General features: G+C 42.5%; 1 protein-coding gene across 2 annotated transcripts in view; it reads left to right on the forward strand.

Moving 5' to 3' along the window:
- LOC144234340 (kalirin) overlaps positions 1 to 23,703 on the forward strand; it is a 479,489-nt gene that overhangs the window by 389,853 nt on the left and 65,933 nt on the right. Inside the window, exons 17-21 of one of the 2 annotated variants that reach the window (XM_077767624.1) lie at positions 5,749 to 5,967; positions 9,704 to 9,853; positions 12,916 to 13,030; positions 16,425 to 16,540; positions 17,014 to 17,136. In XM_077767624.1, coding sequence (XP_077623750.1) covers positions 5,749 to 5,967; positions 9,704 to 9,853; positions 12,916 to 13,030; positions 16,425 to 16,540; positions 17,014 to 17,136 — 723 coding nt within the window. The remainder of the gene's footprint in view (positions 1 to 5,748; positions 5,968 to 9,703; positions 9,854 to 12,915; positions 13,031 to 16,424; positions 16,541 to 17,013; positions 17,137 to 23,703) is intronic. The other variant, XM_077767625.1, reaches the window with a different exon arrangement.

Raw genomic sequence — 23,703 nt, forward strand, 5'->3', positions numbered from 1 at the left:
TACAACAATCTAATATGAATTTCGTCATCTTGCTTTAAATAATACCTTTGATTATCCTTTCTACTAGACCATTCTCCTTCCCAAAGAGACTTGAGCTGATTGCTTTAGAGTGGTGTGGGGAAAAGAGTAGGAAATGGGAAATGGTAACTATATTAAAAATAAGTTCAGTGCCGATGGGAACAGAGAAGAACCTTGAAAGCCATCCATTACTGTGGTTCAGTATAAAACTCAACCCACTTTTGAGTGAGTAAGAAATGCAAAGGTGTTATCTTCTACTAAAAAAATGATTGTTAATGAGAATTTTCCACAATAAGGATAAAACTTGAACTGTTCATGCCTATACTATATCTTTAAGATAGTAATCAGCTGATTGCTAAATTAGTATTGATTGATTTCAACCCTTTAACTTTCTAGAAACCATCTTGTATGTGTAAACATAGTTCAATTTAAATGACATGTTTCTATAAGATGCCTGCTATCTTCGTAGGAACCACTGCTAGTAGTAGTTTACTGTCTTGGATTTGAGGTTTTAAAATAGGCTATATATTACACACACAGTGTGGGCAAATCATTTCCTAAGGAGGAGCTAAGCAGAGAAGAGAGGTTTTATTATCGTCAGCTGCCTCTGTCTCTGTTTACTGGCATGCCCAAATATGAAAGTTGTTAAGATCTATACATTGTCAAGGAAAAATCAGGATTAGGGTTACAATTGAGAATCAGGCACACAGTGGTCAGAGCCCCATAGAGAAGAAGCATGAAGGGAACAGAGGTTGGGCAGACTAGAGGCCTGGCATGGAGCTGTGAGAATGCTAGACAGAGAGAAGACCACTGTTGGCCACACCTCCTCCTTGTTTATCTCAGCTGTGAAGGCTCACCTGCCCTATCAGGTAATTAAATTCCCTGTCCCATTAAACAGATGTTGGGCACTTGTTCCAAAACCAAGTGTCATGACATACTTGAGCATTTCAGTGAGCTAGCAGAAAATAGTGGGTAAATACATTAGCTATGCTAGTGAAATGACTAAATCCCATGACCTGCACATGCAGTATGTATTAATTTGTAATGGTGCTGTTGCACCCTTACAGTATAGAAGCTCACCGAGCATGTAGGTCTCTTATTACATGGGTGCAGCTTGATCCAATAGTCTTGGAGTTGATATTGAGATATAGGCCCCTGTGGAGTATATGTCTATGGTCTGAAGAGGAGATAGCAGAGCAGATAGGATTTCTGGAAGATCATGGGAATGGAGGGTAGGCAGGGTCTGTAGCGTAGCTAAAATAATGAACTTCAAATATGCTCCTTCTCCAGGGAGCCTGTGCTTCTCTCGAAATGTGTCGGTTTAGACCAAGGGAAACATATGCCAAGGAAGGGGAAACTATGCAACAAGGGGAAAATATGCCAAGGAAGATGTAAGCAATTTGAAAGGGGATCTATCTAGCCTGGTTTGGCTTGACCTGTTACTTACCAAGGCCTCTCCAAGTGATGGCTGATAGAGAACATAATTTGACTTCTTAGACCCTGAGAAAGAATCCTATGTTCCAGAAGGGAAAACAAAATAGCTATGGGTAGGATGATCATATAATTTATTGTTAAAACTGAGACACTTCTGAGAGGGAAAAAGGGAATTATTAGTAATTAAGCTAGAAAAAACAGGCATATACTGAAACTATCATGGACAGACTAGAATGTCTGCTCACCCTAGCTTGGGTGGCTTTATGGGTTTTAAAGTTTTGGTCTCCTGGAAGAGGATCAGAATTTTTACTGGAAGTACCCTGGGTTTCAGGAAAACAGAACAGTTGAGAATGAGACCAGCACACAGAACCCAAAGCATAGATTTATCAACAAATTCAAATTATTGTTTGTTAGTATGCAAAATGTTATGGCTGATGATTCTTCAAGAACTGTGAATATCGTAGAGATAAGCTCGATTTTGAAATCTATTTTATTTGAAATCCTCTTATGGATTTTAAGCATAAGCATTATGGCAGAAAAAGTAGCTAAAACTAGATAATAAAGTCAATTGATTTGGTTCAGTTTTCTTCCATGTACTCCTGTGTTAACATATATTTACATCCTTGGTAATCCATGTCTTAAAGATATAATATTCAATAAGATTACATAATAGAGAGTAGAAATACATGCAAAATATGACTCAGGCTTATCAAGGCAAGATTATGTCATATGCATAAGAGTTTGTCATTTTGGATATTAAAGGGGATGGAGTTCCAAGGACTATCAGATGATAATGAATTTCATAATAAGGAAGAGGATTTATTACATAGCCTAAATTATAGTACAATTAGAGTTATTCCTTCACCCTCAGAGAAAAAGACATAATGATGGGGTTTCGATGACAATTACATGCTGGTTTCATATATTGAGAAGCCAGTTAATTATCATAATCACTAATGTTCATTTGGTGAACCCTTCCTCCGAATGAAGCACTGTAGATACCATTCTAATTGCTAGAGCTAAAACAGTGTGGTGTGATATGGTGGGAATGAACACAAGAATAGCCAAACCTGAATCTTATACCTGCTTTCATCACTTTCTTGGCTGTACATTTTTGGGCAAGTTACTCAACCAGCCTGAGCCTGATTTTTTTTTTTTTTAATTTGTGAAGTAGGAATAATATCTGCCTTGTAGTAGTGTCAGAAGAGCCAGAACAAATATGCAGAAGCACAGTGCTTGGTACAGCGTATACCCTTGGACAAATGACAGTTATTAAAGTGATTTTTAAAACAGTCCTTGCCTTGAGAGATTCACAGGCTAAGTAAGGAGAATCAGCCAAATATTAGATGAGTGATATAGGAGTTCAGAAGAAAGTAGTTTCAGTGAGTCCAGCTGTCCAAAAGGATTTTTTATTCAGCTTAAAAAAATTAATTCCAATATAGTTAACATACAGCATTATGTTAGTTTCAGGTATACAATATAGTGATTCAATAGTTCTAAACATTACTCAGTGTTCATGATAATAAGTGTAGTCTTAATCTCCATTATCTATTTTACCCATTCCCCCTCCCACCTCCCCTGTGGTTAGGATCTTCCTAATTCACCATCTTCCCCAGAAGTCCTCAAAAAACATGTTTTAAGTTTACTTATTTATTTTGAGAGTGAGAGAGAGCAAGAGTGGGGGAGAAGCAGGGAGAGGGGGAGAAAGAGAGAGAGAGAGAGAGAGAGAATCCCAAATCCCAAGCAGGTTCTGTACTTTCAGCACAGAGCCAGCCATGTGAGGCCCAAACTCACAAACCATGAGATCATGACCTGAGCCAAAACCAAGAGTTGTTCGCTCAACCAACTGAGCCACCCAGGTGCCCAACCCCCCCAAAAAACACATTTATTAAAGGAGACCAGACTTGAGCTGAGTCTCAAAGGACTACTGGACCATAAATGGGGGAGAATAAGGAATATTCATTAAAAGGCAAGAAGAATGAAGGAGTGAAATTAAAAAGTGCATAGTGTGTTTTCAGAGGGTTTTTGTAAGGAGGTAGTAGTTGATAATGTTACAGACTACATTGGAAGGAGACTTTAATGACATCTTTCAAAGTTTGGAATTAAATTTAAAACCGTGGGAGAACCACTGAAGGCCTTTGAGTTGAGAGAAGAGAATGATATTACAGCATCAAATTAGAGTTTCAGAGCTGGAAGAACATTAGAAGTCACTTCATCCAAGCACTTCCTGTTATGGGGAATCAAATTTATCTGTGTGAAATGTAAAGGATGGGTTTGATGGATTAGAAATGGAGGCAAGGAGACTAGCTCTGGGACCACCACAGCAGTCTAGGCATGATGTGGGCTGGACCGGCACTCGGGGTGAAGAACCAGTCAAGGATGATGTCACTATTGGAACCCCAGGCAACAGCAAGGAGAGCAGACGGTAGACTGCTGTGGGAAGACACTTACAGAGGGAGGAGTTCTGTGTTAGATGTGGAGCTTGAGATGACATCTAGGAGGAAGGTGGTGGCTCTGGGAGGGCAGTCAAACCATTTGCATTCACTGGCGAGCATTCCTCCTCTCTCCAGGAAGCCATTCACTTCTTTGACTAAGAATGCATCTTTGTAAGTGGCTAACATGGGGCAGGCAACTAGATCAACTGAATCAGTGCTGCTGACCTGGAGTGAGAAGTGTGGCAGGCAGATCATTCTCACACCCAAAGACAATTTAAGATGAGGGTCAGATGTAGGGTGAGAGATGGATACTGGGAGTCATCTACAAAGAAGAAATAATAGCAACCATGGGAATAAATAAGAGCTCTGAAGAAGGGAACAAAAACCAAGAATGCACTTTGGGGTACCCCTCTGTTTAGGAGGCAGGAAAGAAAATGGTGCTAATAAGTAAAACAGAGAAAGAAGTCAGGGATTTGTAAAGGATCCTTTCTGCCCCTTAGCTTACTCTTTCTAGCTATGTTCAGCATTTAGGAACTCAAATTCTGATATGGTCATCACAATTGAGTGCTGACTTAGTGGCAAAGCAAGGGAATGAAGGAATCTAGGTTGCTAGAGGCTGTCGTGCTCACATAGCTCGCACTGAGCACAGATTTCAGAACAGAGAAGGGAAGCCCGGAGATGGTTGATAGACTAGGGAAAATATGCAGGACTATGCAGCCTGCAGTCTGGGAGGAGGGTGAAGGGGGGGAGGTGGTGTAGAGGAGAAAAGGAAGGAGATTGTACTCACACAGGGAGTGCTGAGTGGATCAGCTCAGGGATCCATGCAGGGAACTGTCCTGCATGGCTGCCCAAGAAGAAGGGCAGAAATAGTTCTAGAGTAGTTACTGGGCTGCTGTCTCTTTTTCCCAGAAGTTGAGCTATACCTTCTTAAACAGCTATGCCTTCTTTTTCAGAAGCCAAATTACCACTACGCCATTGAATTGAAATGATCCCAGTGGTTGAGGTTGCAATAATATTAGCTCTTTGAAGTTCTGTTTCATCCATATCTGTACTTTATTTTAGTACATTTTAATCCCTTTTGGCTCTCTCTCTGCCACCCTGTCCACCAGCCTGGTCTCCCCACCTGCTACAGTTAATGTGAACTCAGAGAATTCAAACCGCATTTAGCCTGAATAAGAAAATAAACCTTCCACAATATACATATTATCCTAAATGTGAACATAAGTAATGTAATAACGTAGGGATTGTATGTTGAGCTAAATTATCTACTATACTGCTCTGTTCCCTTGGTGAGGTAGCTGAGGGAGAGTGAGATGCTACTCTTAGGCTTTATTAACCTGCCAAATTTATTCTTTCTCCTGCATCCTTTTCAAATAATTATTAATGTTTAAAAAAATTGCATTGTTGGCTGAACTTTGAATTACATGCAGACTTTTTTTTCTTATATGCTGTTTATTTGATCTGTAAAATGGGACTATAGCAGTTACCTCCTTTGAAAAGTGACTATAGTGAACAATTTTATGATTAGATTTGAAAAGAGAAATTAGCTATTGTACAGACCAATCAGGGAGCAGATTCATACACAACTGCTGCTTTTCTACCACAGAAACTGAGATGTCTTGTAGGAGAGTGGGGGCAGGAGCCAGGGTTCTGAGCATTCAGTTAATGAAAATGCATGGTGTTCTTTTTTAAAAGATGCTTTAAAAACGATGATGTATTAATCGTCATGACAAAATGTTTGAATCCACCATTTAAAGCTCTTTAACTTTTCTGCATCTTTCCACTCACGCCTCACTCCACCCCCTCCTGTACCACGCCTGGGTCGCTCCCACGGACCTCTCTCTCCTCCCCTTGTGCCCAGTCCCTCTTTCATGCCACTTCCTTGCAGAAGACGCACCAGAGTGCCCTGCAGGTACAGCAGAAAGCTGAGGCTCTGCTCCAGGCCGGCCACTATGATGCCGACGCCATCCGGGAATGTGCCGAGAAGGTGGCCCTCCACTGGCAGCAGCTCATGCTGAAGATGGAAGACCGGCTCAAACTAGTCAATGCCTCTGTGGCATTTTATAAAACTTCTGAACAGGTGAGGGAGGAGGGGCTGTGGCGTTTCAGGGACTGATGTTGATGGAGTACTTTTTTTCCCCTTCGTACTATAAATCTGCAGTATCTCCCTTAACAAGAAGCTAGTCTTCTCAGCACTAACCTTGGAGAGTAGAATAATGATGTGGAAGTATTACAGTTAGCTTCCTTATAATATTTTCTTTAGAGAAGTGAACCATGTGACTTGCTTCTTATAAATTTCTCAAGCTCATCAGACATAGGTGTCGAAGGAGAAATTAGGTGTATACTGAACACTAGATGTGAGGGGTGTATTGGTCAACAATGGCTACAATTAGGCTGTATAACAAACTACCCATCAATTCAGTGCATAAAATGATCAGCATTTTGTTTTCAAGTATTTGAGTTCAGCTATCTTGGCTGAGCTTGGAAGAACTTGGCTCCAAGCTGCAGATTTGGTCTGTTCTCATGTCTCTCATCCTCCTTGACCACTAGCTATTTGAGGCACATTTATGGTGAAAATAAGGAGTTCAAGAGCCCAAAATCTACTGTGCAATTGCATCACAAGTCTCTGCTTGTGTTACTGTTCTAACATCCTTTTGGCCAAAACAAGTCACAGGGCCAAGCCAACATCAATGAGGCAGTGAAGTATATGCCTCCTATGAAGGTCAGGAAAGCAGAGTGACAGTAATCTAATCTGTCACAGTCAGGCACTATGCCTGAAAAACAGTCAGCACTTTCACTCATGGGGCTCTCAGTTTGATGGAGAAAACAGTTCTCTGTCACTGGCAGACCATGAGCCTAACTGATAGGATGGTGCAGCCATGGGAGAAAAGGCAGGAGATACATACAGCAGGACATTAAAGATGCAGACCCTTTACTGTTCCATCTGTAATGCAATATGCACAGGGCCGAGAGGATTTTTAAATGATTCAGGTGCCTTTAGGGAATTCTTTTCATGAAATAGAGCTTTAACATACAAGTAATTGGGGGACGCCTGGGTGGCTCAGTTATTTGAGCACCCAGCTCTTGATTTGGGCTCAGGTCATGATCCCAGCGGTCGTGGGAACAAGCCCCACATTGGGCTCCATGCTGAGTCTGGAGCCTGCTTGGGATTCTCTCTCTCTATCTCTCTCTGCCCCTCCCTCACTCTTTCTTGCTCTCTCTCTCTCTCTCTCAAAATAATAATTTTAAAAAAGAAGTAATTTTATTCAGTGTAAAATACTTTCTTCTGAATTGCTCCCTGGTAGAAATCAATCAGAGACATGTTGTCCTCTGGGTGACTTACAGGGGCCATGGGAAAGTCCATCTTGAAGCAAATATAAATGCCTGTCAGAGGCCCCGTAGCCAGTGTTCCAGTTTCCACACCTTCTCTCACTTCTCCTTTCTGTTGGAGTAATGATGCTTTTGATGGTCACAGAATTGGGAGCAGCTGACTAGGGTGGTTTATAGATTCAACACAATCCCAATCAAACCCCAGCAAGTTTTTTGTAAAAAAATGATATGCTGATTGCATATTTCCATTTATGTGGAAATACAAAGAGCGAAGGATAGCCAATCTTGAAAAGAAGAAAACAAAGTTGGGGGAGTTACATTACCTGATTTTAAGACTTACTCCAAAGCTACAGTGATCAAGACAGAATGATGTTGGTGTAAGAACAGACACAATGAAACAGAATAGAGATTCCAGAAGTATACCCACAAATATACAGTCAGTTGATTTTTGACACAACAATTCAAAAGCAAAGGAAAGTCTTTTCAACAAGTGATGCTGGACAACTGAATATAGGTTTCCCCTGCTATCTGAATATAGAGCATTCCTATGAAAACTTTTGTAAGCTGAAGTCAGATGTAAAGCAAAGAAGCAATGACCATTAATTTATATGGAAAAATATTTTTAACTTTCCCAGACCCAAAAAATAACCTCTTGAAGGCCTTTCTGAAATCTTAGGACACATCCTGCTAACAGATACACAGAATAAGTCAAGATAAAGCACAGATACTCACAGACACAGTCAGGATCTGTGGCAGCTGGATGCTGAGAGGCTGAGTGTGGTTCCCGGGGAAGGAGGTTGGGGGGCCATCCTCACTGCTCGGGTGCACGATGCCTCTGTCACAGCTTCCCGTAGAACAAATGCTGACTTTTTTCATAAAACAGAAAACCCTCCTTGTGTTTCTTTCAGTTAGTAAAAACAGGTACTAACATAGGTCTTTCATAAACGTGAAGTGGTAGCGTGTGCTTGTGACAAGCAGGAAATACCTGTATCCAGATTTTTTTTTTTAATGAGCTTTAATTCCCATCTAGTATCCTACACCACTTTTAGTTTTTAATGGCTCAAGATGCTGAAGGGGACAAAGTACTACATTAAGGAGTCAGGAAATTTGACCCTGAACTGACCTTGCCAGAGGTCGCCTTACCTCTCTGGATTTCTGTTTCTTTACCTGTTAAATTAAAGGATTCATGCTTGCTAAACTTTTCATTTCCTCTAGCTCCCAACTTGATTTTTAGCTCAATATTATCATGGGACAGGCCTTAAGTAGTCTTCAAGTTTTTTGCCTGTCTGTAATCCATTTTCTCTCAAGACACGGGCCTTCCTGCACGTGTTCACGCATTGCAGGAGAGGTGTGTGGTGCTGGAGGAGGCAGAATTCAGGGACACACCTTCTCGTGGCATGAGGAGCATGTTGGCCATGAGAGTCATCTGCCTGGAACATCTTTCAGCTCAGTTCATCACTCAGTTAACATCCTATCCAGTACCACACTCTTCAGGCAAAGGGGACCCAGGAGAGTTGTAGCCATTCTCCCTGCTGTCATGGCCAAGCTTTCAAAACCCAGTAAAAGAAAGTATAGGAATACGAGTTTCTATTTCCTTCACCCTTCCCTATTTCTTGACACAAGGCTGCCCTAGGTCCCCTCCTGTTGCACCCAACCTGACTTCCATCCAAGTCCCATTTGAAACACTTCTGCTTTTAGAGAATAGCCTCTTAGCACTTTGAGAACTACTATCTTTTAAGTTAACCCGAATTTGTTATCCTCCGAAGGAAATGCACATTTTTTTATCATGCATCTTTTTATTTATTTATTTTTTTAACCACAATGCTATAAATCTAGAAGTCAATCACAAGAAAAATTGTATGGACCACAACTAAATGGAGGTTAAATAACAGGAAATGCACATTTTCCAATAGAAGGCCTGAAGTTATCATTGGCTTATGATAGTAGCTCAAGATATTTTTGCTGGGATATGAAAGAAAACACTCACTTAGGACCCATAAATCCCGCAACACAGGCCCGCTTCCTCCTTTATTTCTGTTTGGGGCTACTTCCTGTAGGGCAAGGACAGATGGTTGGGCAACCCTAGTATTTTCTCTAAACTTCATTTTCCTGCTCTGACACATTCACAGAGTCCTCATGAGGTTCCAGCAATAGAATATATAAAGAACACTTTGAACACCCCCCCCCCCACCAAATTACTAGTCTTTCTTCCTTTCTTGCTCTGTATACTCTCCCTAAGTGATGTCATCAACCCCATAGCATCAGCCTTAAGCCAACGACCGTCAGAGATGATTCCAAGTCTCCTAAGTTCCACTTGGGAGACTTCCTGGACTCTTAGACGTCGCAGGGGGCACTGCATGTTCTACATCTGCAAACTGAACTTGAAATAAAACGTGTCACCTGTGCAGGGCTATGTCAGCTGAAAGTGCTCAGAAAATCCTTCCTGACCAATTCATCTATGGAACCTTTCCTCCTTCATTCATTAGGTCTGTAGTGTTCTGGAGAGTTTAGAGCAAGAATACCGGAGAGATGAGGACTGGTGTGGTGGACGAGACAAACTAGGACCAGCAGCAGAGATGGACCATGTCATCCCACTCATCAGTAAACATTTGGAACAAAAGGAGGCCTTTCTTAAGGTGAGAGCACATTGTCATCCGTGGACTGGGACATTAGCCTTACTCTTTCATCTCCATTCTGTCTCTGTCACACACACAGGCATCATCATAGGGGCTTTCCATCCCCCTGTTTTTCCTCACTTCTTATCTAAATGGAGGTATTTGTAGAGAAGATAAAAGAAGATACTGGCTGTTTAGTTTGAAAGGTTGAAAAGTTATACTTCAAATATTATTTATTTCAGCACTTTCTGGATGACTAGGCAGTTATTATATACCATTACTACTGGTACCATGATCGAATATCATGACATCCCATTGATGTTGTTAATTGAGAAAAATACGTAGTTTCACCAAATGATATTTGGTTTGTAAAAATATTTTTAATTGAAATATGTAAGCCTAGGGGCACCTGGCTGGCTCAGTCAGTAGAGCATGTGACTCTTGATTTTGGGTTGTGAGTTTGAGCCCCCACGTTGGGTGTAGAGACTACTTAAAAATATTAAAAAAGAAAGAATATATAAGCCCAGTTATAAATCAGTATTAAAGTAAATATTTTATACATGGATGATGCAAAATTTAGGGCAAGAATTAAATACACCTTATTTATCAATTTAACAATTATCAATAACCAATGGAAATAACACCACTTATTTATCCTGTTGCATGAAGGTAAAAATACCTCATTTTGTGTGTTCTGTTTTTAATAGAGCCCTGGTTTCTCAGGGAGAAAGCACAGTCCTGCTCTGAGCAGGCTTTTAGCTGATGTGGAAAATCCTAGTAAGCCTCTTTCTTCTAGCCTTTGATCTTCTTTCTGCCAGAGTCGTCTGTGTTAAAACTTATCTAAAGGCTCTGTTTACTCTCAAATTTCTTGCTTTCATGTTCTGCTTCCTTTCAGGTTTCTTTTTTTTTTTTTTTTTTCCTTTCAGGTTTCTGAAAGTACAAAGAGAATTTTTATACTCTGACATGTTGCTACTGCTTTTCTATAATTCTGTAATTAACTGACTTTCTTTTATTAGGGATTTTTTCTACTTGACCACCTCTTTCAGTTTTACTTCTTTTTCCCTCTCTTTTTCTCTAAGATGGCTTCTCCCTGCCTTCATCCTAGCTACCAGGCACCTGCACCTGCGTTCAGTCGGAACGCTTAGTAACCAGCTCTTACTAATAAGATTAAATAAAAAGTCTCCTATACAGGGCTTCAGAGATTTTAAAAGTCTTTTCTACTATAAAAGCTTAAAACAATAACTTAAGTGGAGCATATCAAAGAATTTTTAAAAAGATATAAAGATATTACTTCATAAAATTGCATGTTTCTTTCAAAGACTGAAATAAGAAAATATTTTCCATATGTGCCTAAAATCGTAGTTGAGAAACTCCCTATTGCTGTGGGAATTAAATGCCCAATAGACAGACATTCAGTTCTCCATTTATCTGTATTAGCTGATCTATGTTGTGTACTTTAGCTTTGGACCACCATCCAGCTGTTAAATTCATGGACCTCGTGGTGGATAGACTCACCAACAGTCTTTTACCGGAGCTTCCAGAAACTATTGCTGCTAATGCAAAATTTAAAATAATTTTTTACAATGTAATTTGTAGAATCAGTTGCTAAATATAAAAAGGTGTCAAAATTTGACAGTTTTGCTTAGAGATAATATTGAAAACTGTAGATTAAAAATTAGTGGGCTTTTGGGGTACCTGGGTGGCTCAGCCAGTTGAGAGTCTGACTCTTGGTTTCGGCTTAGGTCATGATCTCACAGTTTGTGAGTTCAAGCCCCACATCGGGCTCTGTGCTGACAACACAGGGCCTGCCTGTGGTTCTCTCTCTTCCCTTCCCCTGCTCGCTCACTCTCTCTCTCAAAATAAATAAACTTAAATATCATGTAGTATAGTCCCTCTTATCCAGGGGGGAAATGTTCCAAAACCCCCAGTGGATGTCTGAACCTGTATATACTATGCTTTTTCCTATGCGTATACACCTATGATAACATTTATAAATTAGGCACTGTAAGAGTTGAACAACAATAACTGATAATTAATAGAACAATTATAACAGTTTGCAGTAATAAAAGTTATGTGAGTGTGGTCTTTCAAAATACCTCACTGGACTGTACTCCCCCTTCTTGTGATGGTGTGAGATGATAAAATGCCTGCGAGATGAGTGGAGTAAGGTGGATGACGCTGGCACTATGATGTGGAGATAGGCTACTATGACCTTCTGACGATCCATCAGAAGGAGGACCACCTGCTTCTGGGCCACAGTTGACTGCGGGTGACTGACACTGCAGAGATGGACACTGTAGATAAGGGGGCGCTGCTGTATTACTTATGCAGCAGAAAAAAACAAAACAAAACTGTTCTTTAAAGAAATTCAGAAATTCGTTGGCCTTGAGAGAACCTAGGAATAATCTGTCAGTAGTCCTAGATTCTAGCCCTTACCTGCTTCATGGTTCCTGCCCATTCTAGCCTGGGTCTCCTCTATGGGGACAAGGAGGATGTGACCTGTCCTCATCCATGCACAGCTAATGTGAATTGTCAAGAGAGTGGTGTCATGGCTCTTAGTCCTGTGTGTAGATCCGTATGTCCCAGCAATAGGATATTAGTGTCAGTAAGGTGGACGTCGATTTTTATGAACTCATAAGTTTTATTTTTATGTGAGTAATTTGTATTTGGATGTGGAATGTATGGTTAATAGTTTTGTTTACCAAATTTGCTGTCTCAAATCTAAATTAGACTAATGTTAAAGTGACTTACCCCCGTTGTCATATAAGAGACATTCTGGTGGCAGAAGAAAACCAGCCTGAGACGATAACTATGACATTAGTAATACTGAATCAACATACTGGGAGTCAAGGGATGGCTGATTTCTGATTTTGAGCTGGGATGGAAAGAGGAGAGACCCAGGGTGTGATTCTTTCCTCCACAAAAGAGTCAGCCTCCTGCATTGGTACTGGAGTGTCTGTGAACTGGAAGTGGCCTCCATGGCTCTGCTTCCCCAGGGCTCCAGAAACCTCACCGCCAGCACCCTTCTTCTTGTCTTAGACCCCATGCCCCTGCTGGGGTCCTCATACCTTTGTCTCTCTCAGGCCTGTACCCTGGCACGGCGGAACGCTGAAGTGTTTCTCAAGTACATCCACAGGAACAACGTCAGCATGCCCAGTGCCGCCAGCCACACGCGGGGACCTGAGCAGCAAGTGAAAGGTCAGTGTGGGGGCTCCAGCTGCGAGCCACATCAGCAGCACCAACTGCCGGCTGTGTACCTGGTCTTTATGCAATCTCAGATTTCCTGATTCTTCTCCTTGGATAAGAAAAAGGTTGATGTGGGATATGGCATGGGCAGAGACGATTCCTGGGCAAGTTCTAAACATGCATCGGGATTTGGAATGGGAAAATGAAGATATAATTTCGTTGGCACTTTTTCATTTATCTTGATCTAGAACAACACTTAACAGAATCTTATGAAGTAAAAGAAATGATCTATATCTACGCTGTGAGTATAATAGCCACTAGTCACATGGGCTACTGAGCACTTAAAATGTGGCTAATGCAACTGAGGAATTAAATTTTTCCTTTTATTGAATATTAATTAACTTAAATGTAAATAGCCAGATGTGGCTAACATATATTGAAGCACATAAGACTAGGGTATCTTAGGGCCCAGAAGAAAGACAGAGACTAAGAAGCATAAAACCAAGTTCTAACCCTGGCTTTATGACTTATTGTGTAAGCTTTTACAATTTCAGTTTCTTATTTATATTTTATTTTGTTTTGTTTTGTTTTAGAACGAGAGAGTGCGAGTGAACTAGGGGCAGAGAGAGAGAGAGAGGGAGAAAGAGAGAGAATCCCATGAGGGACAGAGAGAGAGGGAGAGAGATTGAATTCCAAAGTGGGCCTTGAGCTCACTTGATGCAGGGCTTGAACTCACCAAACGTGAGATCATCTCCTGAGCCGAAGTCGGATGCTTACCCAACTTGAACCACGCCGGGTCTCCGTTTTCATATTTTAAAATGGAGGGTGTCTGAACTCTTGCTCCTCAAAATGTGGTCCCCAGACCAGCAGCACTGGTGTCACCTGGGCACATGTGAGTAGCACAGACTCTCAGGCCCTGCCTAGACCTACTGAGTGGGAAGCTGTGTTTTGGCAAGAGCTCTTCTACCCGCACCCAAGCAGACAATTTGTGTGCATATAAAAGTTAGATAAGTACTGATCTAGATAATCTTTAATATCTCTCTGAATTCTATAAAATCTACAATTGTAGGAACAAATCAGTAACCTTTAGTAATTGCTTATCAGGTAACCACATTCAGCTTAAATGATTATCATTGGTATCACTGATGCTGGGCCATGCAGAAATTCACCTGCGAGTTGGTGAAGAATTTAATAAGAGTCATCCTGACACAGCAGAGGACTACAAGCCTGGAGACGGATGCTAGGGAGGGAGCTGAAAGTGACCTGAATGAGGGGTGGGGACAGGCTGAGGGCTGAGGAATGGGTGGTGCTGATCTGCAGTAGGAAGGGCCTCCTTCCCTGGTCAGAGAGCTCAAGAGATGGGAAGATCAGAGGCCAGTGGGAAGAATTAAATTTAGGAATAAAATTTGCTACAGAGAAGAAGAAACAGATCCTTTTCCAGATGTGTTCCCTCTTTGAGGTCAGAGGACCTGGGGGTGCTTGGCATTATGTCCCCCTGTCCTTCCTGCACATTGCAGTGCAAGCAGCAGTCTGGGTGAGGCCAACTGCCTGCTGAGAGAGCACGTGCCCCTCCCCCCACCTCATGGAACCAGGAGTGGCAGGCACCCAGAATGAGCAGGGTATGCTGGGGATGAGGGCAGGTTGTTGTGTCCATAGGAAAGCTTTCCAGAATGGGGAGAAATGAAATCTGAAACTCTAGGGGTTTTGCCTGATCAGGGTTGATTCTCTTAACTACCGCAGACGATTCTGCAGTGAGCATAACCAGGATTAGAAGGCAAAAAGATGAAAGTAAACACAGGTTCTTACTTGTCTTTGCCCAATTGAAGCTTCTACCTAAGCAGGGACCTACAATTTCTCCTATAGCCATTTCCTTTCACCCTGCTGCCTGGACCCAAGGCCAGCACCACTTAAGTTTTTGTTACGGGTGCAATTATTACGGCATAACAAGCAAAAATTCAGTGACATATGACTGTAAGCATTTGTTGTTCAGGTGACTGTGTTTTGGCTGGGGACCAGCTGTCTTGGCTGGGCTCAGCAGTGCAGCTTTGTTTCACGCTACAAGTCTTGGCTGGCTCGGTGCCTTTGCTGCAGGTTGGGTTCTTGCCTGTTCCCACATGTATTAATTTTGGACCCCAGATGAGGGAGAAATGGCTCCCCGGGAAATCTCCTTACAGTGGTGATGGCAAGGCCATGTGCACAAGCATGCCAAGTTCCTGTTTGTATAACATCTGTTAACAACACAGTTGCCACACCAGGTCACACGGCTGAGCCCTCAGGCAGAGCACTTTGTCTCTTTGGGGAGGAACTAAAAAGTTGCATAATAAAGACATACATATAGGGATTGGTGACCTATAAAATTTCTCAGCCTAAAGGAAGAGAGACAGATTTTCCAGGAGGATGCAGTACAAGTTCAAAGTACAAGCACTGTGATTTTGTTGTGCCCTTTTTTATAAAGCACACTTCTTAGTCCCTCTAACCCAGAGGACCAAGGTGGCTCTGAGGTCAAACATTCCTATCTGAATAAACCTGGACAAGTTGCTTAGCCTCTCTGAACCTCCCTTACTTCATCTGTAAATGGAGGTATTAATGGTATGTGCATTGCAAAGTATTATGAGAATATGTGCTTGCTACCTAGCGAGTGCTTAATAAATACTAATTTTTCATAGTATCATTATTGTGTATTTTATTAGTATCTAACAGAGTTAGCAGGAAGCAGGAGGCAGACATAATACAAAGTAAATGTGAGTACTTTGAGCATAGAGGACACTATTAAAACACAGGAAATTTAGGCATGTAGCCAGCTGCTGCTGGAATGACAGGAGGAGGGAGGGACATGACATGGACAAACACCTGCCATGGCCCATCGTGGTGCCACATGCCTGGTGCATGTCCTCTCACTTGACATCTTTAGAGGCAACATGAGAAAAGCGTTCACCTTTTCTTAGCATGGAAATTTGGACCTAGGGGTGTGTTTCCAGGTAGACATGATTCCAACACAGCTTCCCTATGCCCATGACTTCAAGGCTTTGCTGTGTGTGCACAGCTGCTTGTACAGGGCAGAGCGTGTGGCTCAGGACACGGGTTATCTATGCAGTTATATTGTTCCTCATGCTGTTATCCCTTTCCTGCCCTCTCCCAGCACTTCAAAGTCCCCTCACTCTCCACAGGCTCCAGGGGCCTACTGAGTTAGTTATTATTTTAAGATCTGACACCTCCTAAGGTCCCTTACCATCAAGGACTGGCTTTGGTATGAAGAGAATCAGGGTCACTTTTAAGTTACCCTGGGGTAACTGGGCCTGGATTAGGCCACATGGGGAGACTTGCAAGTCACAGTTACCTGGCCCCGGGGCTGTGCAGATTTGCTCAGGGCCCTCCCGAAGCAGTGCTCCTCTCCTCTGCCCCACAGCCATCTTGAGTGAGCTCTTACAGAGGGAGAATCGTGTCCTGCACTTCTGGACCTTGAAGAAGCGGCGGTTAGACCAGTGCCAGCAATATGTGGTGTTTGAGCGCAGCGCTAAGCAGGTATGTCCGCAGCTTGACCTGGCTTTGCCTCACTTCTGGGGACTGGGCGGGTACCCAGATGACCACAGCACGGGACAGCCCAGAGGAGGGTCACAGCAGCAGGCAGAGTAGAGATGGGAGGCGGTGCTATTTAGAAGAAGGAGAGCAGACTGTCGCTTAGCAGTCCTTCAGCCTTTACCCGTACTCTACCAGGAGTTGGGAGAAGATACCGGGGTCAGATTGCCTCTAAGAGCTCATAGATGATGCTGGGCCTGGCCTAGAAGAGAGGATGAGACACTCTCTAACTGGTAGGATGCTCCAAGTCTAACAGGAGAGGGCTCAGTCCTAAAACCAGCTTCCAAGCTACATACTGACCAACCAAATGGTGCCAGCATTTCCTGGGTCCATCACACTGTCCCAGTCAGTGTAACAATGCATATTTTCTAATCGACATCTGACTTTTAGGGGACTGGGTGGGTTGTTTCCTCCTGCAGGCACTGGACTGGATCCAAGAAACTGGTGAATATTACCTCTCAACACATACCTCCCCCGGAGAGACCACAGAGGAGACTCAGGAACTGCTGAAAGAGTATGGGGAATTCAGGGTGCCCGCCAAGGTAGGAAGCAATCCGGAGCCCTCCCCACGTCCACCCAGCACTCCCCAATCTGGCCAGTTTCACATTACAGAAGGGAGGGCAGCCTCAGTGCACAGAAATGTTGACCACAGTGGCAAGCGGTGGGGAGGGGAGAGCAGGGAGCACGGGTAGGATGATCTCCATTGAAACCTGAATACCCGAAGAATCGCAGCTGCTGGATGGAGCATCTGTGTGGAGCATCTGTATGGGGGGAACCAGCTCCTATACACTGTGCTCCCACATACTCATCTGCATGCTGCAGGTGTAGACTCTGCTGGATTCTTTCAGACCAAATAAGGCGAGGGGACAGATTCATATGAAAGGCACACTGCATGTGTGAACATCTGCACCTATCCACACATTCTTGATGTTTGAATGGTTTGGGAAGTCTACCTATATAGGCCAATGACTATGGATGGGTTCACAAACCAGGTGAGTTTCTTATTTCCTGAACTAACTGCTTCCATCTGGCCTCAGACCTGCCAGCGAGCCAGGCTGGGGGCTCTGGAGAGCAAAACGTGCACTGGTGCACACAGTGCACACCGTCACACCCCCATTCACACTGAAGCAGGAAATGCTATTGTAGGAGGAAATCTGTTTTCACAGTCAGGATTTGATCTGAGGACCCTTGGGTTTGAATGAAAATCTCCTCTGTCTCAGTTCCCTCTTTGTAGCATCCCTGTGCCCCACGCCGGGCTCCCTGCCATAGGGGAGGCTGTCTTGGCACCACTTCCACACACGGCAGGTGCTCTTCCGAGGATGAGAGCCGCTTTTGTGGGGGGTCACGATGGGGGGAACTTACGGGTACCCATCCTCCCCAGAGATCCCCGTGAAGGCACATTTCCCCTAGTTTTCTGTCACAAAATAGGGCCCTTAACCTCATTCCGGAACTGATCCTCCACAAGTGGTTATTCACTTTGAATTCTACACTATGAACTTCTGATACTGGCAAACGTGTCCCTGCAGTCCTGAGAGCTGCGGGGCCCTTTCATCCAATGTGAAAAGCTGTCAGTTCAGATAAGAGACTCATTTCAGTACCAGCGAGAGCCAACAGCACTAGGAAGGTGATGGATGCACAGAACTCTTCAAATCCAAATGAAAATAGCTTTTGAATGACCTATACTTTGTGTCTATCTGCCCCTCTCCAAATAACGAACCATTAACAAGCAGAATGGTATCAGATCCACTGGTGCTCCCATCCATATCAAATGGGTGGCCATAGATACCCAGAACTTCTTAGGACCGGAATCTCTTCATAACCTAAGTGGAAATGTAGAGAATTGTCTAGTCAACTTAACGTCTTCTTCCTTAAAATCTTCTTCCTCTCTTTCTCCTCTTTTCCATTCATATTTGTAACCACCCTAACCGGGTTCCATGCTTTCAGCCTCTCCTTCCTTCCCATCCATCCTGCTCATCATTGATGTTCATCTTTAAAACACTGGGTGGGTCATATTTCCACCCAGTCCAAGAACTTCAGTGACCCGTCAGTGCCTTTAGGTTAACAGCCTCCACAACAGCACCACCTCACTTCCCCAGTTTTATCTTCATTATTCTTTTATGCAAATTTCATGCTCCAGGTGAATGAATATATTTTCTTACCCTCTGAGAGATGCATCATATGCTTTCTTACCTCCATAGCTTTTCTATACTATTTTTCTGCCTAGAATATTATTTTCTTCCTTCTAGTTTGTACTTTTTAAAAAGAACCCACCTTTCACTGGAGTGCCGCCTCCTCTCTGATCCTGCAGACATGCCGGGATGTGATCTGGCCCATCCCTGCGTTCCAGCCACTGTTGTCTGTATAACCTGTGAGGGACCTGCCTTGAACCATCCTGTTGGCCAGTTCTGTGCAAAGTGTCATCTCGTGTCTGAGCTAGCAAGGTCCCAAAGGATAAGAGCCACACTTTGTTTACCTGCCTGACTGAATCATGCATCAAAGGGAGGCTGCAAATATTTGTGAACACAGGGAAAAAAAAGAAGTTTGGTAGATCCAATGACTCCCTACTCCAAATCTATATTTAATATGATTCTATTACTTAACTCTCTCTGGTCTCTCTCCCTCCTAACTTAACTCTTTCCATACTGGAGTTTCATTTTCCCATCTATCATGTTCTAAGTCTCCAGACCATTTATTATTAGGATATCTACAGGGTAGCAAATCCAGTTGAAGAGCTTCTGATAAAAGGCAACAGCCTCCTGTTCCTCCCCAGTCGCACTTGCCAGAGGCAAACCTCCTTTAACTAACTAGCTTTGATTTTAATCTTTATTACCAGTAAAGTAAATTTGAAGTGGAAACCAAATTGACCTCAAGCCACAAGAGAGAAAATAAGATGGCCCTCATGACTAAACAGGGCAATAGAGCATATTGAGTAGATCAAATTATTATACTCTGCTCCAAAGAAACAGAACAAGTAGAAGAAACATTGAATATAAAAAGATACTTTCTATATAGCACTCCACAAGTATAAGAATAAAAATAAGATAAAGACAATTCGGTGGGGATAGCAGGATAAGAAAATGTTTCTTATTATAGTAGGCTATAGAAAATCCAGTTAGAAGAATACACGAGATATTTTCCTGTTGTGGGTTTCCAAATTTATAAGGGGTCAAAGCACATGATAACAGGAAAGCTTAATCATTTTGGCAGCTGAAAGAAATCTATTTCTTCCAATAGCAAAAAAATTTTTTAGATTCTTTGGTTTTTCATTTTTTACAATTGAGTGGATTTTGTGTATTCACAAGGTTGTGCCACCATTGCCACTATCTAGTTCCAGAACATTTTCCTTACCCTCAAAACAAACCCCGTACCCATTAGCAGTGACTCCCCATTCCTTCCCCTCCTCAGCTCCTGGAACCACTATTTCATTTTCTGTCTTCATGAATGTGCCTTTTCTGGAAATTTCATATAAACAGAATCATGGAATCCTGTAATATGTGGCTTTTGTGTCTGGCTTTTTTCTTACATAATGTTTTCAAGGGTTCATTCATGTTGTGGCATGTATTCGTACTTCATTCCTTTGTATGACCGAATAATACCCCATCATACAGATATGCCACATTGGCTCTATCCATTCATCAGTCGATGGACATTTGGGTTGTTTTCTGTTTTGGGCTACTATGAATAATGAATATTTGTACACAAGCCTTTGTATAAACATCTCTTTTCAGTTCTCCTAGGTATATACCTAGGAGTGGAATGGCTGAGGCCTGTAGTGACTCTATGTTTACCTTTTTGAGGAGCTGCCCAAATGTTTTCCAAAGTGGCTGTGCCATTTTACATCCCCACTGGTGGTGTATAAGAGTTGCGACTTCTCCACCTCCCCTCCAACACTTGTTATCATTCGTCTTTTTAATATAGCCATCCTGGAAGGCATGGGGCATCTGATTAACATCTCCCACTGAGTACTGATGTTAAGAAAACACTTCTTTAGGGGCGCCTGGGTGGCTTAGTCGGTTAAGCGTCCGACTTTCGCTTAGGTCATGATCTCGCGGTTCGTGGGTTCGAGCCCCGNAAAAAGAAAACACTTCTTTAAACTGGTAATTTTATCTCTGAAAGTGAAAGAAGCTATGAGAGAAGTTGGACTTAATTCTTCTTAACAAAAGAAAATTAAATGGTAAAAAGAGTGCCTGGCACCTTAGCTGAACTAATTTAAGTAATTCAGGAATTAAGGCTGTGTGGGAAGGGGACACTGTGCTTGTAAACAGGTGCTTTACACTGAAAAAAGTAGGATCTGAACAGTTCAGATAAAAGATAAAAGGTGAGCCTGATTCTGTTTCTGAGACTCATACGAGGATATAGTTTACATGAAATAGACATTTTTGAAAGTTTTAGTTTCTCACATATAGCAACAAACTCTTCCCTGTGGAATGAATATGAAGATATATCTCAAGAGAAGATAAGAAGGCTATTATATTAATACTATAATATTAAGAAGGCTAAATATTAATAACATATGAAATGTGCAAAAGACACCAAAAGGGCTTTTTAAAAACTATATTCATAATAGGGCTCACCGATTAGAGAAAGATGGCATAATATTAACTAATCAAAGAAAGGAAAGAAGAAAAAGGGGGGAAAAGAAAAAAGAACTATTGACTCTTTCATTTTTACCTCAGACTTTTGTAGCAGATTACATAGAATTCAAAATAGAAAGAATGAAACATATATTAGAGGACCCACAAAGCCCAGGATAAGTGAGATATCCATTCTAAATTTACAGGTCTGAATGAATTATGTTCCCTAAAGGCTTCATGGCCCATACTCCTGACCCTACCATTCAATAGCTTCTGCAGACTAACCCCCATTTTATCAGTCTATAGAAGTTACTCTGTTTTGGTGGCACGATTGGGGTTTCAAACTGGCTTGAGCTATGAAAGGGAAAAGATATTGTATGGCTGTATGCAGAAATGAAGATAGAAGCCATGGCTAGGCTTCCCAGGAGTGCAAGAAAATCTGAATGACTCAGCTGTATGGGCAGAACAAGAAATGTGGCATAGTCTCACCTCTGGGTACAAACACTGGGCTGTCAGCCTACACCAGGGGCCATACTAGCAGCCACACTGTCTTGTCATCTCATTACAGGGGGATCAGGAATACATTATCACCACTACTATGATTCAGCTTGTCTTTCTCTGCTCATGTCTGCTGTCTGTGTTTTCAGTTATACTCTGCAGCCATCTACCCAGTTCTCCATGCAGTCCAAATCCTTAGAAAAACAACTGGGGCCAGAACACCACACAAGAAGTCAGTGGCTTCATACTGATGGGCCACACCAATGAGACACATTTTTACCTCTGATCTCATCAGGTGTCCAAGCATGTGGTAGGTCACATGGTGCCACCATAGTCACTCATGTGTAAGAAATCATTTCAGACTATTCCAAGTACGTGCTGTGGGCATGGTTGTGGTCCAGTGTATGGGTCAAATTTTTCATCTAATTCTCCCCACTATAAACCCTCAACTCTTGCTGGTCCAGCCTCACTTACCTCCAAACACAATATTTACTCACTAATTCATTTATTCAACATTTATGGTATGCCTACTATTTTCTAGACACTGGAGATACAAATGAATAAATGTAACACTTATCTTAGAGAAGTGTATGGTCTAATGAAGGAGACACATAAGTGACTCAGAGTGATAGGTGCTGAAGTCAAGGTACACGTATAGATTGCTGCAGGGACAGGGGAAAGGGCATCCCCCATCAGCTGGTGGGGAAGAGAGGAGATGAAAGAGGGCCACTGGATGGAAAGCAGGGATGAGTGGGAACCACGCGTCACAGCAGGAAAGACATGTGAGGTCAGCGTGACTGGTGTTTAGGGGTCATGGAGAGCCTGGAGGCAGTCACAAAGGTAGGTGAGAACTCATGGGGAGGCCTTGTCTACATGGCCCAATTTACTGTCCATTTGCTCCCCCAGGTCTATACATACCTGGGATACTCTTGGTCACAAGCCATTCTCCCTCCCTGTTGCATCTGAATCACAGTTTCCAGGTTTCAGGATGCCATTTCCTGTGATGGGGCTGCCTGTAGGGCTGCTGCCACCAGATGGCCATGAAAGTCCCATTTCGTGCTGAAGTCTTACTGAGAGAATAGATAAATAAAAATAAGTAAGTGCTTTCAAGAGTTTTACATAAAGATCTCTTGATTATAGCTGCAAAAAATTAATCTCTGCTTTAAATAAATAGGAAACCATATAAGAATTGTTTTCAGAAGGGGAAAAAGACACCCTAAATGCAGTAAGATAGAAGTCCTTAGGATACCAGGGATCTTTTCGTAACCAGTTCCTGGTGCTATCATTCTTTGCCTTATCATGGCTAAGGAGATGCTTCTCCTATCCTCATACCCACCTTCCTTCCTTCACTCCAAAGCTTTTTGGAGCCCTTGTCTCCCAACCTGGGTACCGGCTCATTGTCCTGAGATAGGAGAGGCTCAGACATGTGAGTTGCTGAAGAGCTGGAGTCCACATCTCTCTGGGCTTGCTTGCCTTTCTGGCCAGAAGCAGTCCCTTTCTGGGGTTTCTTGAGAGGGTCACTCTCTTGTGGGAGGTCTGTATGAGCCTGGAAAAGGCTGGGGATGAGGGTGGAATAAAGAAAGGCTCTTCTGTCTGTTCTACTGTTACTCCAGAAGTATTTTACCTCAGTTATCTAGATTTTAGCATGATCTAACTCTTGGACCTACTCTCCCCCCGTCCGAAAGATAATCTTCTCAGAATATTATTTCAACATTCTTTACTTTTTCTTAAAATTAATCCAGCTTTCCTGATTTTGGAGTTTCAAAACCCAACCTTAGGATAAAAGATGAGCAAATGTTTTCTTCTTTGTACATCTCTTCTGTTTCCATATCTTACCGACATAATCCTACCTTCCCCTGAGACCTTTCCTGCCCATGCCAGACCACCTTCATTTCCTCCTGTTTTACAATTCCTGCAGTGTTAACTCTACATACTTCTCATGTCGACATTCAGTTACAAAATGCCCCAAGTTATTTAACCATATAGACTGTTTAGGGGGAATGAGTATCTTTTTCTCTTCTTTTATTTACCAACCCC

This window comes from Crocuta crocuta, unplaced genomic scaffold, assembly GCF_008692635.1.
Source record: "Crocuta crocuta isolate KB4526 unplaced genomic scaffold, BGI_CrCroc_1.0 scaffold45, whole genome shotgun sequence".
NCBI lineage: Eukaryota > Metazoa > Chordata > Mammalia > Carnivora > Hyaenidae > Crocuta > Crocuta crocuta.